The 17981-nt window shown below is 49.6% G+C and overlaps 1 protein-coding gene across 1 annotated transcript in view; it reads left to right on the top strand.

The window, feature by feature from the left end:
* The window catches only part of CTH (cystathionine gamma-lyase), a 272518-nt gene that overhangs the window by 204152 nt on the left and 50385 nt on the right, over positions 1 to 17981 (top strand). The window contains exon 11 of the mRNA XM_069641917.1: positions 9458 to 9596. Within this exon, the coding sequence (XP_069498018.1) occupies positions 9458 to 9596 (139 nt within the window). The remainder of the gene's footprint in view (positions 1 to 9457; positions 9597 to 17981) is intronic.

The raw sequence follows: 17981 nt of genomic DNA, 5'->3' as shown, positions 1-17981 counted from the left end.
ATCACTTGTTTGCTTGCACTGGCCCTGCACTTACCATATTCAAGAAAATGAAAATCCACCAGTCATTCTCCTCTGGCAACTTATGGGGTGTTGAACCTTTTGTACTTCATGGAACCCTTAGTGCGCCCTCTTTTGGGCCAGGGACCCATTGGGTTTCTGGATGTTTCTGAGGGTTACGGAAGTTCCTCTGTCTCGACTCCACCTGCTCCCTCTGTTAATCCTTGGAAGCACGCTGTTTGCTTCCTCTGCTGATACCACCCTGTATTCCTCTTTTCCATGTTCAAAGGATAATGCAAAGGGAAAGCCCTAACTATAACAAATTCTCTGGTCCCTCCTTTTGGTGACAGTGGTGGCCGAGAGGCCTTGATAAATTCTTACACGCAAGTCCTCAAAATCGATGTGGTTCTACTCCCTCGCTTTCTGCACCATTTCAACCTTGTGTCTGTAGTGATGGCATTTTGCTAGAACAGACCTCGGCCCATTTGGGGGACTTCCCGCCCGGTGTACTCTTTCAAACTCCAGGTCCGGTACTAGGGGGAAGGTGAAAGGAGAATTGATTAGGGCCTTCACCTGCCTTTCGAGGCTCGATGGAGTTTTGTTCGGAGCTTCCTTGAGGCCTGGAATGCGAATATTGGATCTTCTCTTTCGAGGTCGTCGACCTTGGCTGCTAGGTCGCATTTCTTTGTTTCAGGTCCTGGAAGCGGCCTTCCGATTTCATTTCGACCAAGTCCCTTGACAACTAAGTTTTCCAGGGCTTCGACTTTGTCCTAATTTTGTCTACTCTGTCTTGCAGGGCTGTCGCCATAGTTGCCATGCTGCCTTTCAGGGACCTGGTCTCCTCCAGGAATAGCCTAATATCTGCTGCTCTGTTGGAGGTTGAGATGCCATGTTTGCGCCTGTGATGAAGCTCCTGCAGCTTCTGTACGGTTGCCGGCTTCAGGTCTCCTGGAATTACCTCTTGTGGCGGGCGGTGCTGGTGGTGGGCTTCGTTAACTGCATGCGTCAGCCAGCGTTTTGTTTTGGGCCCTTCTCCCAGTTGCTTGCAATAGTCGTGGGATGCGCACCCGACCCTTCACCCATGTGCCTGCGATAGTCTTGGGACGTGCACTCTCAATTCGGTCGCGCCTGCGAGTTTGCTCTAAAGTCCAGTGCTTCTCTAGCATGGGGTCTGGCATGGATTCACATTCTAATGAATATTCCCTGTCGTCAGGCTGGGAATCCTTGGTAAAGAGAAAATGTGTTTCATTTCTTAACTGTCTTTCTCCTGACAACCAATCACGGAGCTCTGGCTCTAACTGCCCCCAGCCAATGACTGGCCTCTACCTAAACCCCTCCTCTGGCAGCCATCTTCAGATTTTTACAGCACGTTCAAGTGTTGGGAGTGCTCGTGTTTAGCTCCCGAGCTTTTACTGCATTTTTTTGCTTTTTGGAAAAGTTTGCTCTATTTTTCGGTCAATCGATCCTTGTGCTCCATCGATCAGCCTTCCGTTAAACGGGGACCCGTTTTTCTGATTATTCAGCGTCCCTCAAGGGCGGATTTCGTCAAGATTCTTCAGGCCTGCGCCACGTGGACCATGTCGGAGGATGTTAGAGAGAAGTCTCATAAATGTGGTAATTCCTTCACCTTAGAGACCCCCTGCAACTTTGCTGGATTTTGAGGACTTGATTTTTTTTCCTGGAGAGTGTGAGCCTTTTTTCCCCACTATCTCTTATTTTGATGTGTGTTTTACTCTTGTGTTTCATTTGGTTATGGAGTCTAAACAACTCCATAGGCATAATCTTTTCCTTTGTGTGACACAGGGAAGCCTTTTAGGCTGTCCCAAGGTTGAAATACCTTCTCTGGGATAAACTACTATTTCACAGAGAAAGTGAAGTGAAATTGACCTTACTATTCTTTTTAAATTCCTAGACCTGCACACCCTATCTTACAATAGAGTTCTGGAGGGGTTACTTAGTATCCCGTTTGTCTAGAAACTCATGTACCAGTCAAATGCTACCCATTCCTCTCTAAATGGCTGGTGGCAGTGGTTTTACAATGAATTACCATGATTTTTCCCCGACCGCGAACACCGGTAGCGTTCAATCACGGGACGCATGTTTTTGATGGCATCTGAGCCCTCTTTGTTTAAACAGGTCCCGGTCTTCTTTTTTCGCCATTTCTTTTTGGAAAAGTCCTTCTAGAGTTTGTCTCTGCGCGCCAAACCAGGTTTGGTCCCTTTGTTCCTTTGCCTTTGGCGGGCTTCAGGACTGAAGACTGCCTCTGGCGCACAGGTGTCTGGGGTGTGCAGGAAGTGAGGGAGGTGCCTGAAACTCCATGTGCTTAGTCTCCTAGAATACCCAAATGCACTCCGGCGTGATTGGCTAGCTGACTGTCCAGCAAGGACAGCCACCCTGCTGGGTGAGTGACAGCTAGGCTGACATGAATGGGAGAGAACTGAATAAAAGGCAAGTTTCTTGGCTTGGAAGGCAGTCGACCACTGGAATGAAAGAACTGAAGACGAGCTTGAAGAGTACGGCTGCTATTGCCCGGTGAAGCCTTGCTGCAGGACCGAATCGCCATGTTCACCTCGACAGAGAAGCCCCTACAAGGACGACTTCTTCCTTTGAGTTGGTGGGACTAATCAACTCAACACTAAGCCACCTGGATCATTCTCGCAGCCGGTTGTATTTTCCTCAGAGTGCTGCAGGAAACCGAAAAACCAGGGAGAGGGACACCAGTTTGTGTGCTTGAATACAGCTTCCTGAATTGCAGATTTGACAGTTGCCAGTTTTTTGACCAGTTCCAGTGCAGTGCAGGAGTCCCCCGACGTCCTCCCTCTTGTCCCCACCACTGAGGCTCAGGAACAGCGAGATCTGCAGGAACTGTCAAACTGAAGTCTTCAGCTACATCTTTTTCTTCATTGTAAGGTACTGTGAAAACCCGACCGAGAGAACTTACCTCTCACTGCAAGAGTGCTCGGAACTTTTGCAACTTACAGGCCTAATCAGCTTGTGACCCAACATATCATTCTTTCTTTTGCAAACTACTTCTGAGAACTTTGGCAAAGACTTTTCCGTTTAACTACCAGAACTGCTTTATCCTATACAAGACTTTAGCCCATTGACTTTGGCCTAACCTATTGCATTGAATTAACTCCGCTGCTGAACTCAAAACATTTGCACGGTCTAAGAATAATTGATCTTTTTTTTTTTATTAACCTATGCCTTTTTGCTCCTTCTTCAAAGTACTCTGAATGCCATTTTGCTCCTCCTTCAAAGCAGTTTAAATGCCTCAAACGTACAGTGTAAAGTACTGAAATATATTTGGGTGTGATATATATTGCCTCCTTCTAGTGAATGTTTTATAACCAACTGTGAAATAAATTAATAAGTGTTTTACCAAGAAACCTTGAGTGTAAGGGTCTATCTGAATACTTGTGATTGTAGACCTCTGTGTAACATCATTACAGCTCACATTTCCCCCTCTTGAGATAAACCTGGCTGCTCAGCAACACTACAAAAACTGTGTAGTACAGACTTGTACCAAAGGTTGGTTTGCTTACACCTGTAGTCCTAGTTGTGTGTAGTGGTCCCCAAGGGTACTGCATACAAACTTTGCCTAACAGAGGAGAAGAAGGATTCAACTCCCCCCCCCCCCCCCACCCCCCCCCCCCTGCGGCTTAAGGAATGTCTTCTCGGACGATAACCATTCCCAGTGCCTTTACTGCCTGTACCCGACGCACAAGGAGGAAGATTGTGCTTTTTGCCAGGAAATGGCCCGCACGCTGAAGGATGGGCATAGGTGGCTGAAAGAGTGGCTACAGGCCAAGGCCCCTGCTCTGGGTGGGTCCCAGCAGTATGCCTCTCCTGGTTCTAAGAAAGCTGAGCTGGCTTCTAAGACCTTTGTGGGCGCCGCTCCCGCGGGGTGTCGACCAGAAGGCTAATCCACTGCCACAGAGAGCGCCGTTGCGGCGGGCTCCTCGGCGGCCAGGGCGCGTCCGACGTCTTCGGTGACTTCAGTCAGCAGTCAATGCTGAGTATCTTCATCCAAGAGGAAGTCGGACCATCTGGGCAAACTCAAGACCGACCTGCCGGAGAAGGCCAAGGGGGATCGGGGCGCTGACCCTCCCCCTAAGGAGAAGGACAAGCAGGACAAGGGGACCGGTCCTAACCGTGAAGGCCCAGGTACACCCGATGAAGGCCCAACCTTCCATCAAGGGGGTGGTGGTGTCTCTCGCGAAGGCTGCTGAGGCGGATCTGGAGGGCGCACCCCTGAAGGCAAGGGTGTCCCTTCCTCCCCAGAGGGAAGTGGCATTCCACCCCATGGAGATGACCCCAGAGAAGAAGATGCTAGTCATCTCCCTGAGACCGTCCCCTCTGGATGTGAATATGGGGGGGGGGCGTGGAGGTCCTCCAGGGCATGGATATCTCCTCAGAGGAGGAGCTCATCTGCCTTCAAACCATCCAGGAGGAGGAGAATGTCGGGAGCAGGCCCTGCGACGAGGGCGCCGACGGAGGCGATGAGGATACCGTTGAGGAAGGCGACAGTCGCATGGTGACAAGGGCTTGGGCCCCTACCTGCACCCCAGCTTCCTATACCACCTCCTTGGCTGCCGCCTCCGCCGCCACCTAGAGACCTCTTGGTGGACATTCTCTCTGCACTGCGTTCTCTGGTCTCTGAGATACAGATGAGGATGCCTATTGCTCCGGTGGCCCCTCCTGTGGTGCCAGTGACGGTCGACCCTCTGGCGACGGATAAACCACCGGCCAAGAAGAGGCATCCACTGCCTCCTGGCCGCCCCCACCCCCACCCCTGAAGGAATGTGATTGCCCCAGACACAGTGATGACGATGGGCACGGACGACGACGGTTGGATAGGGGACCTCCCGTTGCTGCCTCCCAGGTCCTCCCCACCGGACGAGATGGGCTCATTCCACACAATGATCTCCAGAGCTTCGGAGCTCTTCCAGCTCGCTCCAGAGGAGATGGATGTGGCACTGGTACAAGAAGCCCTCCAACTCCTGGATGACATTTGGGATAAAGGCTTGTCTCTCATGCAGAACCCTTCTACGGCCCCGGCGAAGAGGGATTGCCTTGAGAAGAAGTACAGGGTTCCGGACTCTGCGCCCAAGTGCTTTCGGGCCCAACCGTCGCCAGACTGTGGTATTGGCAGCGGTCAAGAAGTTGAGGGGCGCTTCTTCCTCAGCAGGGACCACCCCTCTAGATAGCGAGGGGAAGAAGTTAGATGCCATGGGACGATGGGTTATCTACTCTGCAGCCACTACCATCAAGGCCGCCAACGTTCTCGCCAACGTAGCGCGCTACAACTGAGAGCTGTGGTTAAAGATCGCTCTCATCCTGGAATTCCTCCTCGACCACAAGAGGTCGGAGTTGTTGGATATTCTGCAGGAAGAAGAGGTGGCATCGTACCACACATCACGGTTGCCACGGACATCACCAATGCGTGGTTATGCCAGATGGGCAACAGCGTTTGCCTTTGTCGTTGGGGCTGGTTCAAGGCCACCAGCTTTTGACAGGACGTTCAGACGAGGGTTTTGGACATGCCCTTTGACAGAGAAGACAATCTCTTCGGGAAGGCTGTAGATGAGTCTTTACAGGCCATCACGACGGATACGGATACAGAGACGGCACGTGCCTTGGGCACTCTTCAACAGCTACGGCTGTCTTTTCGACCTGCAGGAGGCAAGTCCCAAGGATCTTCCAAAGGTGTTAGTGGGAGCTCCTCTTATTTCCAACAGCCCCCCGCTCCTTGGCCCAGGAAACCAACAGGGGCCGTTCCAAGACTTTCGGAGGAGGATGTCGTCGCCAGGGACCCCAAGGCGGCCTTTCGACTTCCAAGCAAGATTGAACCAGCCGTGACGTTAGGCCCCTGCACCCCAGCGGGAGGCTGGCTGGTGAAATTCGTCAGCGTGTGGGAGACCATCTCCACCAACCGTTGGGTGCTGGACGCTCTCGCACATGGACCCACCCTGAAATTTTAACGGAAGTGTCCCCGGATACCACCTGTGGACAGGCAGGAAAACCTTGTCCCTAAGCTGCTGCTGGAGGTGCGGATAATGCTAAAGAAAGGAATTATGGCACTGGGCCGTCGCCCAGGGGATGTTACTTATCCCGTTTCATCTGGCAGGAGTAAAGAACACGGTCGCCGACTCCCTGAGCATCGAGCTTCCCTCTTGCCACGAGTGGGAACTTCGGCAGGACCTAGTTGAGAACCTGTTCCTCAAATGGGGCAATCCCCAGATAGACTTGTTTGTGACGGCGACGAACACCAAGTGCCTGAGTTTTGCCAGCAGGTTTGCCCAGCAGGGGAGCATGTGGGATGCATTTTCATTCCCTTGGGAGGGCCTCTTTCTGTATGCATTTCCTCCATTGCAGTTGCTACTTCGAGTAATCAGTCAACTCAAACCGTGCCGGTGCTGCATTATCCTTGTCGTCCGGGCGTGGTTGAGGCAGATCTGGTACCCGGACCTTCTCAGCATGTCAGCATCTCCACCAGTCAAGCAGCCAGTGGTCGCGGATCTTCTCACCATGGAAGGGGGTGCCATTCTTCACCATGATCCAGGGTCGCTGAACCTGAACGCCTGGCTCCTGCAGCGCTAGAATTCGGTGGCTACGATCTCCTGGCGGACTGCAAGGAAGTTCTCGCCAAAGCTAGAGCATCGTCTACTTTAAAATGCTACAGACTTAAGTGAAAGAGATTTGCTATTTGGTGTCATTCCCAGAAGATCGACCCTCTGAGGGTCAAGGCTTCTTGGGTACTTCCATATTAGGTGTTGTTGGCCAAATCTGGACTGGCCCACGCCTCCAAGGTTCATCTGGCGGCTATCTCCCGCTACACCAGATCCCAACGACGACCATCCTTGTGGTCGCACCGATTGGTCAAGGAATTTGTCAAGGGACTATTCCACTCGTTCCCGCCAGTGAAGACTCTGGCCCCGGCGTGGGAGCTCAATGTGATGCCTACTAGTCCCATGGGACCTCCGTTCGAGGCTATGCATGCTGCACCGCTGAAGTTTTGATAATGGCGGCCTTTAGTGTCTCTTCCAAGACTCTATGGCCTGAGAGATTGGCACACATCACCTTGAGTGGAGTGCCAAAGGAATAATGCACTTTCTGTAAAATGCTGAGAGACATTGCAGAGAAGTGTGTGCTGGAACTGTATAAAAGGTGAGGCATCTGGAGTGTAAAGCAAGTCGATCACAGGAAACCGAAGAAGAAAATGACTAGCGGCAACTGCAGATCCTTTGCAAGACTGTGAAGTGACCACTGCTGTCCTGACCCAGTTTTCCACAGAGGCGCTCCAAAGGGGACGACTCCTTCCCTTTGGCTGGTGGGAACAGCCAGACCCAAGACGGACTTTGAACCAAGCCACCTCCCAATGTCCTAAGAGCTTCCGGAGCTGCAGAACTCAAATACCAGGAGACCTGCTCCCCATTTCAAGTGCATCATCGTGGAAAGGTCGAATCCTTCCAAATCTTTGCTCAACCCATAAGAACACTCCAGAGATCTGATCCAGCTCGACCAGACCCGCTCACCAGAGTGTAGGAAAAGGTTCCAAAACCGCAGAGTGAGCGAAGAAGTTGCTCAAAGTCATGCTACAGGTCCTCCCTCGAGACTGCTGCTGAGAGACACTGTCCATAGTCCAGCCTTTCATCATCAGACCAAGCAATCCGCAGGTCTGGTCCAGAGCTGCCACATCATGGAGAAGTCAACGGAAACACTTTCTTCAAACCAAAGGTACTGTGGGGAAAATGGTATTGCTTACCTGATTACAAGAAGTTGCTCCACATCGTTGAAGTGCACATGGAGGTATCCAGGGCAACCCCCTCTTACCTCTGACCCAAGCCAGTGCTTGTGTTCCCTTCTCAAGTCTGTTTTTAGGTTGCCTTTGTTAGTTGCTAACTTGCTGCTTCAATAACATTAGACACTGGAAGAAATCCACACAAACTCTTCATAATTCACTGTTTGTCAAGACATCAAGCCCTCTAGGTAGGGATGTGTTGTTTGGGCTTAATAGGCATGCCAGACGAACTACCCATCTCTAGAACCTTGAACTAAGCTCACTCATGTTCGGCTAACCACTTATTGTCCTCCCTTTAAGTGACTTTTCTATATGTGTTTGCAGAGTAAATGCATTACCTGTTGAAAACCGCATGAATGCGCAATAATCGATAATACAATCACATTAGGGGTCATTACGACCCTGGCAGTAGCCGTGCCGGTAAGCCCATGTTGTCCGATAGGACTCAATGGGACTGGGGAGGATGGTAACACCTGCACCATTATGTCGTCAAGGTCTGCGAGCGGGTGCCTGCCCGCCCGCCAGGTCAGACAGGTGGGCGAAAAAGGCACCCGCTTGCAGAACTCGGGAGTATGCCGGTCCGGTAACAACGATGCCGGTAGCTTACCAGCACTGTTGTTACCGGACCGGCATACTCATAATGCGGCCCATTGTCTTTTCCCTTTCGAACGTTGCTACAAATGTAACTTCGAACAAAAACAAAAGTTAAAGTCCATTTGAAGTGTATTATCTAGTATTCCTAAGTGTTCTACCGTAAACGTCTGAAGTAGTTAAAGTCATTCTGGTGTAAATATAATAAATATATTTATATAAAAAATATATAAGTGCTTCTTTCCTGTACCTGTCTAGCTAAGATTCAGTGTATTTACCTACAGCTCACATATTCCTCTTAAGATAAACCTGACTGCTCTGCCACACTACCAAGGCCCTGAGCTAGTACAGACTGATACTAAGAGTTGGGGATCTACAAACCACTAGGATAGCTTAGCAAAGTCTACTGCTAGTAGGACTTTAGGAAAGCTCCCCTAAAAGTGGGTCCCATTTGGAGGCGTTGAGGTGTTCCTGACTGGGTCTCCCCTCCATTCCCCCCCCTGCCCCATTTGCAGAGATGTAATGGAATTGTGTTTTTCACAGAGCAGCGGCATGGGAAGATCCGAGTTAGTGTGCTAGGGGTGAAGGTGTGTACATGTCAGAACTATCAACAATGGCTTGAATTGTCTGAATAATTCAGGGTTCATGGTCACAAGAGGAAAACGAGCTGATATGAGGATCTGTGTCAAATTTCTGGGAGAATGGTTGATGGGAGAATGAACGCACTGACAGCGGGGTCAGGTTGTAGGTGTCAATGGAAAAAATGTGTATGAGGGTGCCCCCAAGCATGAATGGTCTATGAATTAGGGGATTTGGATAATTTGTGATTAGAGGGTGAGCATTGAACAGGTCCTTTGCAAGTATGTACTTGTTGCATTGACACTGGTTTGAGGTTAAAAATCCCCCAAGACCTGGAAGAATTCCAAAGTGGCACACAAGGGGAAGAGGAATCCTAATAATTATGTCTTAGCATCTAACTGTATTACTCTAACTGTATTACTCTGTTGGTTTACCGGAACATGGTGTATAAAAGCATATTGTGAGCTTTTTATAAACATTTTTCAGGGCTATTATGACTCATGCATCAGTACCTGTGGAGGATAGAGAACTTTTGGGCATCAGCGACACACTCATTCGTTTGTCTATTGGTCTGGAGGATGAAGACGATATAATTGAGGACCTACTTCAAGCGCTACAGGCAGCAGTAAGTTGGGGATTATACCTTTTTGTGCCTGTCGATGTCCATCTTAATGTTTTTTTCTCTAATCAATATATTTGTTTTCCAGCAGTAGAACAGATAAAAGGTACTCTTCCCAAACTTCAGGGAAATCTGCAAAAGTCATTACCCCTACCGAGATCCCAGAGTATTGTTAGGCAAGATTGTATGCAGTACTCTATGGGTGCACTACAACAACCTTGACCTCCTGGCAATAGGAACCCAACCTTTGTTATAAGTCTGTACTACACAGGTTGGTAGCGTGATTGAGCAGCCAGGCTTATCTCAAGAGGGGTCAATGTGAGTTGTAGGGGAGTTACACAGAGATTCACTGTGACAAGTATTCAAATAAACTCTTACACACAAGGTTTCTTGAATAAACAACTATTTATCAGTCAGTTAGAGTAAGCCTTCTTTGGAAGGGAGCAATATAAAAGCAACACACAAATACACTCCAAAACTACACACTCTTAGTATCTCTAAATTAGTAAGTACCCTTTTGGGATGGACCACAGACACAACCTACACCCCCAGGTGACTTCACTAGCTAGGCTGCTGGGGACATTAATATATGACTGTTGCATTTAGAATCACTTAAGAGTAAGTCAAAGAAAAGGGTTATTGGAACATACAAGAGACCACAAATATTCTTAAGCAAGCAAATACTTTCAGATCCCCCAATAAGAGTCATTCAGTGGAGCAGGCTAAGCCAACGTCAATGGGCAAAAGTCTATATGAGCTGAAGCACTTCTTTGCAGGTAAGTTGAAAAGTCTTTGCACAATTTTTTAGAAGTCTTTGAAGAAAAAGAAGTATCAATGTAGGGCCACAAGCTGTTAGACTTGTGAGTAGTAGAAGGTGCAAGCAACTCCACAGCAAGAGGTAAGTTCTCAGACTTTTACAGTACCTTTGAATTGAAGAAAAAGTGCAGTGCAGCAGAGGACTTCTGTTCCTGAGCAGCTGTGCAGATCTCACTGTTCCCGGGCCTCAGTCGTGGGGACAAGAGGGAGGACTTCTGGGGACTCCTGCACTGCAATGGGACGGTCGCTGCTCACAACTGGCAATCTTCAAACCAGTGGCAGTTCAGTGTTTCAGCTCCTTGCATCTGTTGAAGGGGGGGGGGCTCAGGCTCGGTCAGTCCTGCTTCCCAGAAGTCCAGAGGATCTTCCTTGAGCTCTTGGCCAACTTGAAAGCACTGCACACAATCTGGTGTTCCTCTCCCTGGCTATTCGGTTTCCAGCAGCAACTCTGAGGAAATTCAACCAGCTCCGAGAAAGATGTCCAGCTGGCTTATTTTGGAGTTGATTGAACCCACCAACTCAGTGGGTGAGGTCGTCCTTGCAGGGGCTTCTCTCTCTCGATACAAATTTGGAGTTTCAGCACAGCAGCAGGGCTTCACCGGCCAAACCAATGGTCCAGGAGTTGCAGCAGGCGTCCTCTTCAAGTTCCTCTCTGGTTCCTTCGTCCAGTGGTCGACTCTACCTTCCAAGCCAAACGCCTCGCCTTTTATTCACTTCTCTGCCATTCATTCCAGTATAGCTGTCAGTCACCCAGCATGGTGGCTGTCCTTGCCAGACAGTCAGCCGGCCAATCACTATAGAGTGCATTTGGGTCTCCTAGGAGAATAAGCACAGGGAGTTTCCGGCACCTCCCTCACTTCCTGCCCAGCCCAGACATCCTGGAGCCAGAGGCGGGCTTTACTCATGAATCCTGCCAAAGGCAAAGCGAACAATGGGACCAAACCTGGTTTGGTGCGCAGAGTAAATCTCAAGAAGGACCTTTCCACAAAGAAATGGCGGTAAAAGACCGAGGTCATTTTGACAAAAATGGCACCCTTCGGTGCTTTACTGCCGCTGCGAACGCAGCCCGTGGTAAATGCACAACACAGTAGTTAAAAGGAAACCACTGCCACCAGCCATTCCTAGAGGAAAGGGTAACATAAAAAATGGCAGAGTTGGGCTAGACCTACCCCCAAGAACCGGATAAGGCAGCCAATGTTGGTTACCTCCTCTAGGAGGGGACTCAGTTTATGGGTTTGTGTTTTATGAGGTGCAAAGCCATCCCACAGTCCTTTTTGCCAAAAATCAATCTTAACATAAATTACACATTTGTACAGGTGTGGCACTTTAACAAATTACATAGGCAGATTACATATTTCATGCAGAGCATGGCAGTCCAATTCTCACATTTGTAGGACTTTGTTTCGTCCGTCTAATAATGTTTCGTCCTTTTCAGTGAGAAATGTCATACCTAAAATTCTATAACTTTATACATGTGTGCATATTATCATAAGGCATGTTAATCTTGAATTTCCAAGGGGCACCATATACACTTTCCTCAGACTATCCAATTCTCTGCCATTTCTGTCCCTTATATGCCACTGAAGGCTACCACGTCTTGAATTACAGCCATCAAAATTGCATCTAGATTGCAAAACCTTCGCATTTCTGCTTTGCCAATTTCAGAGCTAAAAGTCTGTTTTATTAATAAACTAGTCTTTAGAGCCAAAATGGGCGGCCTTTGTCCTCCACTGGGACCATTTATTTTCTTCAGGCTACCGCCAAATGTCAGTTCAGCCGAGGGCTGCCCTGGAGTTTCCCCAGCTTGAGTGACTGGTGGTTGTCACTTCCAGAAGTCGCACTTAGGTGTCCTAGATCTATTTTCTGAAGCCCAGACAGAAGTCTGACGAGTGTGTGATATTTCTTATCTTGGTCCATTCTAAGTTTTCAAGGGTGGCAGTTAACAGGTAGGTGTTCCAGATCTCCCTGGTTGCTTCTCTTGGGGGTAGGGCACTGCTGTTATCACCACCCAAATGTCCCTTGGGCCATTGCAGAAACCTGTTTGGGCTGATTTCCCAGTACAGCCAAAAAACATTTATTTCTTTATTTTATTTTGAATCAGCAGCAAGCCTGTTGAAATAAAACCTCCCAAATATATTTCCCAGCAAAACCCCCTTTATATTGCTAGGCCAAGACGGTGCCTTCTTTCAACATTACACTTTTAAAACAGGCATTTTTCCTTTCTTGCAAAAGCGCATTTTAACACATGGCGAAGACTGCTGGGCTGACCATTTCAAGGTTTTCTCTTCCTTCTGACTTCCCAACATTGTTTTGAAGCCCTAGTCAGTTTCACTTGTGCAGCAATCTGTTTAAGACACAGATCCACTGAAATTGGCAAATGCCCTTAGAACTAGGATTTCTTTTGTTGCAGTCATTTTTGACATTTTGTAGCCCAAAAGTTTTCCCATGCGGTTGAAAGTAAAGCTTCTATTGATTTCCCAGACTTGGTCTGACACAGCCTGCCATTCAGGGATAAGGCTCTCTTCTGCTGGAGCACAATCTGAATATGGATGGATGGACATGGCAGGGCGTCTCTGATAAAAGCAGAGTGATGTAGAACAGATGAAAGGAGCATCAAAGCGCCAACATTTTAAACGCCAAATATTTCCTTTTTCAAGGGGAAATGTTGAGCTAGCAGCAAAGCAGTGCTGCTTTTCCATTTTCTTCTTACGTGCATGTAAGAAACACCCTGGCGGCCTTTCTCAGTCTGCTCCCTGTCCTATCTTGCCCAATAGGTGCTTGGCAGGGCAGTGCAGCTATTATTTGGTAGCTGCAAAACGCAGTTTTGATGTGAGGCAGTGATGCTCAAAGGAGCCAGTACAGCCATTTTGCTGTTAACTGCTGAAGTGTAGCTTGGTTATGGATGGGAGTTCTGCTAAGTGGGTCAATGTATCCCACAACGTAGACATCTTATTTAGAAACGAGCATTGATTTGAAAAATGCTGGATTTAAAACTTTGCTTCAATTGTCTCTTTTCTTTATCTGCATTGTTGGCCTATAAGAGAGCTTGGACCAACAATCTGTAACCTTCAAGTCACTGGCGCTACAGTAATCGATGCACGATCTACACAGCCTTTTATTCCTTCTTCTGAAGTTGAGAAAATTAGGACACTTGAGTTGGAAATTGCACACTATTAAAGCCCAGTACAAACTGCAGAGATATATAACGTGTGGATTCCCAGTGTGAGCCTTAGCAGATGATCGTTTTAACCACCAACATTGGGATTTTTCTGTAACCCGGTGCACCCCTTTCTTTTGTGAAAGTGTTCTGATTTGTAAATGCACTTGACGTCAAATACACAAAGGCCAAGCTTGTGCTGTGGACATAAGCTTTAGATGACAAACAGTGTTTTCTTCTAGTCTTTTCAATCCTTAGCCCCTCTGCTGAGTCTAAAAAGAAATGTGCAGTAATTTTGAGTCTCATCTTGTAAATTCAGTGTATTTCTATTTTCCAGGTGCCTCAGCTCGTTGGAGGACACTGATCAACCTACAGAGGGAACGATGTGAACATGAGTGGAGGCATACGTTAAGCACACATTTGTAGAAACTTTTATGAAAAAAGTTATAATCCAGGCAATAATGGGGATTCTGATGTATTTCAAATCTTAATCTAGTCGCATCCCAAATATGCATCCCATATGTACCTGCGATGGAATGTTCCAATCTGAAGCCTCTCATCCAAGCTTGTTTCTATAATATGATGCACTCAGGATAGGAATTCTATAGCCTGCTACTACATCCTATTTCTTACTCTATAGCGTGGAGAAGGTACGGGAGGAACGCTGAAGACACTAACCTCATTATCACATTAAAAAGAAATTCAAGGGGAGCCACCAGGGGGCGCTGAGATGAGTTGACACTTCTCAGCTAGTCTCCACCTTGGGGCACCTAAATTAGGGATCTGAGCCCCCCCGGCCTTTTCCTAGCGGATTCCTGACCCCCGCGGAAGCTTGCTGACACCCCAAGCACCAGTTGAGTGTTTTCCGGAGGTGTCGTGAATCCCAAGAGTGGACTCTCCCTGGTGGCAAGCGAAGGCTGAGAGGAAATTGTCCCGGCCGAAGAATCCCTCGGTGGGGGAGGGGCGGCGGTTGAGGCCGTGGCTCCAGCAGTGGTGCATAGCAGTGTAAGTGGCCGTTTGGAGGAAAGTCCCCCCCCTGCATTTTGCAGTCCGGGGCGGAACGCCTGCTGGAGGAAGGGACCGTCGGAGGAGCCGGCGCCAGCCTGCAGACCTGTGGAGTTTCGACCTGCGGGAGACGCAGGCTTGGGGTTGGATCTTGCCCCTCTCCTGGCCGCGGTCGCAGGGGGTGCCCGCGTGAACACCCGAGAAGCGGTCCACCTCCCCAACGCGGAAGTGGCTGGTCCCGCAAGAGTGGTCTGAAGGGGCGCGAGGTCTGGCGGGCAATCGAGGAGAGAAGATCGGTCGGGAATACGATGGAAGCCTGGCCAGCCCACATCGGAGTGAAATGTATTTAGGGCCCCCTCACTGGAATGGGGGGGCCTGAAAAGAGCATCCTGGCGGGTGGGGTGCCCCGGTGTCCCGGCCGAATTTCACACGTAACTGGGGCGGGCACCAGTGTTGAGACATTACGCCTGCCCTCCAGATCAGTAAATACACACTCGTAGGCTGTGAAGGGGTGAGCAGAGCGGGCACCCCTGTGCTGGTCTACAACCCGTGGAGAGTTGGATTTGAAAGGCAGCAGAGCCGGCCCAGTGTGGCTGAGTCTGAGTGGGTCAGAAGTTGCATTTTGACACGAAGAACGCAGCCCTACTTGCAGAGTGTTTACTGGGTTTGGTGGATGTCTTTCCAGCGCCACTGCGACGGCCTGGCTGGGGGCCCACTCCCCCTAGTTTTTGACTCCTCCTATGGAATAAAGCTGCGCTTTTCTTCACACTGGGCTTAATGGAAGGGCCCTCCCTGCTCATCTTTCTAATTGATGGGGTTCTTGCTGGTGGTCTTAAGGAAAGGAGAGTTTTTGAGTAGTCCGGTTCCCGCCTCGGTGTGCCACAGTGGGTGGCTTCTCCGGACTCCACTGGTGCTCTACTCTGCCGGATCTGGTTGGTTCCTTCGCCGCCCTGGTGGGGGAGTTTCCTCCACTGTGGCCCCCCCGCTTTAGTGACTGGCTGTTGGTGCACCCCTGGATGTGAGCCATTGAGTGGGTGCCGGTAGGTGGATCCCTGAAGTGCTTGTCTATGGACTGAATCGCCACGGGAGAGTGATAAGGTGGGAGTGACGAGGGGTGGCCGGGGCTCTGTTCGAGTCGCCTGTCTGTCGGGACCCGGTCGGCCTTCCGCCTGTCTTGAGTCACTGATCTTCAGGGCCTTATTCTCCGGTTTTGATGGACTGGTCTCAATCCTTACAGAGGTTTCGGCGCCCCCCCCGGAGCAGGTGGGGGCAAAGGGGCAATATGCAGCCTGCGGCCCACTCGGAGTCTATGGGGGCACAATCAATGAATCGGAGCACGACTCCCTAGACAAGAAGGTTGATGCTGTGGGTGACCGGGTCCAAGCCTTGGAGGCCAATCAAACCTCAACTGACCTCTTTGAAACTCAGTTCAACATGCGCCGGGCGGATTTGGAGAGACGGGAGGAGAAGGTCACCCTCAAACTGGATGACCTAGAAAACAGAGAGCGGCGCTCCAATCTAAGATTTCTTGGTATTCCAGAACAGGAGGGTGAGACGCAGATGGACATCATGAGAGCAGTCTAAGTAAACTGTTTGACGGAGGCAACACCAGCGAGCTGACAATCGATAGGGCCCATAGAGCGGGAGGATGTGCCGGTGGCCCTAGATCAGTCCTTGCGAAATTCCACTATTATGCCGAGAAGTCCCAAGATTCTGGATCTAGCGCCGAGAAAAGGTCCCATCGACTGGGAGAGCTCTAAAATAAAGATCTATCAGGATCTATCGGCGCTCACTCTCGTCCATCAGAGGCTCTGTGGCCCCCTGACGAAGTGGCTGCAGAACAAGGGAGTGCAATACAGGTGGGGTCACCTGTTTTCTCTCCTTTAAAATCGGAGGCTATAAGTATTCCCTTGTCACGGAATCCGACATCCAGAGAGTAACCAGCAAACTCTTGGGAGATGCTACCTTGGGTCCTGACAATGAAGGTGGGAGGCACTGACAACCGTGAACCCGCTATATTTGTGGAATAGCGTTGCATCCAGGCCACATGAAATATAGAAAAGTGACACATTTGTCCTGGGACAGCCTGCGCCTTAACCTGTTTGGGGACCTGGCTCTTATATGGATGCCCTAAGGGGTGCCTGGGATCCATAAGAACCTACCTGGGGGTCCTGGGTTTCCTTGGGGTTCTCTGATCAACGAAGTCTCTTGAGGGGGGGGGTGTCTAGGCAATCAGTAAACATGTAGGTGAGAGGGTGGTCTGTCAGGTCAATTGTTTGTGTTTTGATGGGTGGGGGGGGGGGGGGCTCAGAACATTGTGGTTTTTCCAGGTTGCTGGCCGACCTGGTGGAGGCAGCCAATGGTGGCCTGGTGGTGCAGCAGTTGGATGTTGCTGTTTCACCAGGCGCTCGGGAAAGTGGGAGGTGGGGGGAAGGTGGGGTGTTTTCTCATGGGTTTATGGGGGCGTTTTTGTTCATCAACCAGGGGGAATGTTGTTTAACTTGTTAGTAATTTACGCTGTAGGGGACCGTTGGAGAATCAACCGAGAGTGTTTGCCCGATCGAGCTTGAACTCCCAGGGGTCATCAGCTAGACCTTACTCATCTAATGGCTGAATGTAATCATCCACAGGCGCTGGGCTCGTTAAACACGCGGGGTCTCAACTCTCCAAATAAAAGGTCCTTGGTGATGAAGGAGTTTAATGGGCTGAAGCTCGACGTTCTATTTCTCCAAGAGACCCACTGGGTGAGAGGTGGAGAGCACGCATTGAAGGCTCAATCAATATAAAAGGTCTTCCACACATCCTCCCAGGTCAAGAAGAGAGGTGTGGCGATAGTGATATCCCAGAAATCCCATTTTTCTTTGCATGCCCAATCTAGAGAGCCAGAGGGTCGCTCTAGGGGAATTGTAGAGGCATCAAGGTTACCTTGATCTCTATTTACGCGCCGAATGAGGCCCAGGACCGTTTTTGGTCGGAGATGAAGCGTAAAGGAATGGTTCTGTCAAATTTTTTTTATTGTCCCTATGGGTCGGCCATGTGTTTTTAAGCCTAAATCGCTCGATTTTAGAAAAAATTTCCTATGGACCTTACCTGAGTTTTCGTCCATTAAACACACGCGAAAACTGGCATCAGGGTGCTGCCATTTTGTGATAGGATTATCACTTGCCCCATCGCCCTGGCTGACCTGCTTTTGCGGCACTAAATCATATCCCCCGCCTCTGAGCCTGACATTATCAAAAAATTCATATTCCCCGCCTCTCTCCGTGACGTTACTGTGCTGCGTAGGCAAATGCGCCCAGTCGTCTTCTACGCGACTTCACACAGAACCCAGAAACCAACACAGATCAACTCTCAACACAGCGCGCCACAATTCGGAATATGAAACTGTACTTTCAAATCAAACAGCAACACGG

Source organism: Ambystoma mexicanum, chromosome 1q, assembly GCF_040938575.1.
Source record: "Ambystoma mexicanum isolate Mex_15411 chromosome 1q, UKY_AmexF1_1, whole genome shotgun sequence".
Taxonomy (NCBI): Eukaryota; Metazoa; Chordata; class Amphibia; order Caudata; family Ambystomatidae; genus Ambystoma; species Ambystoma mexicanum.
This window is presented reverse-complemented; position numbering and strand designations above follow the sequence as displayed.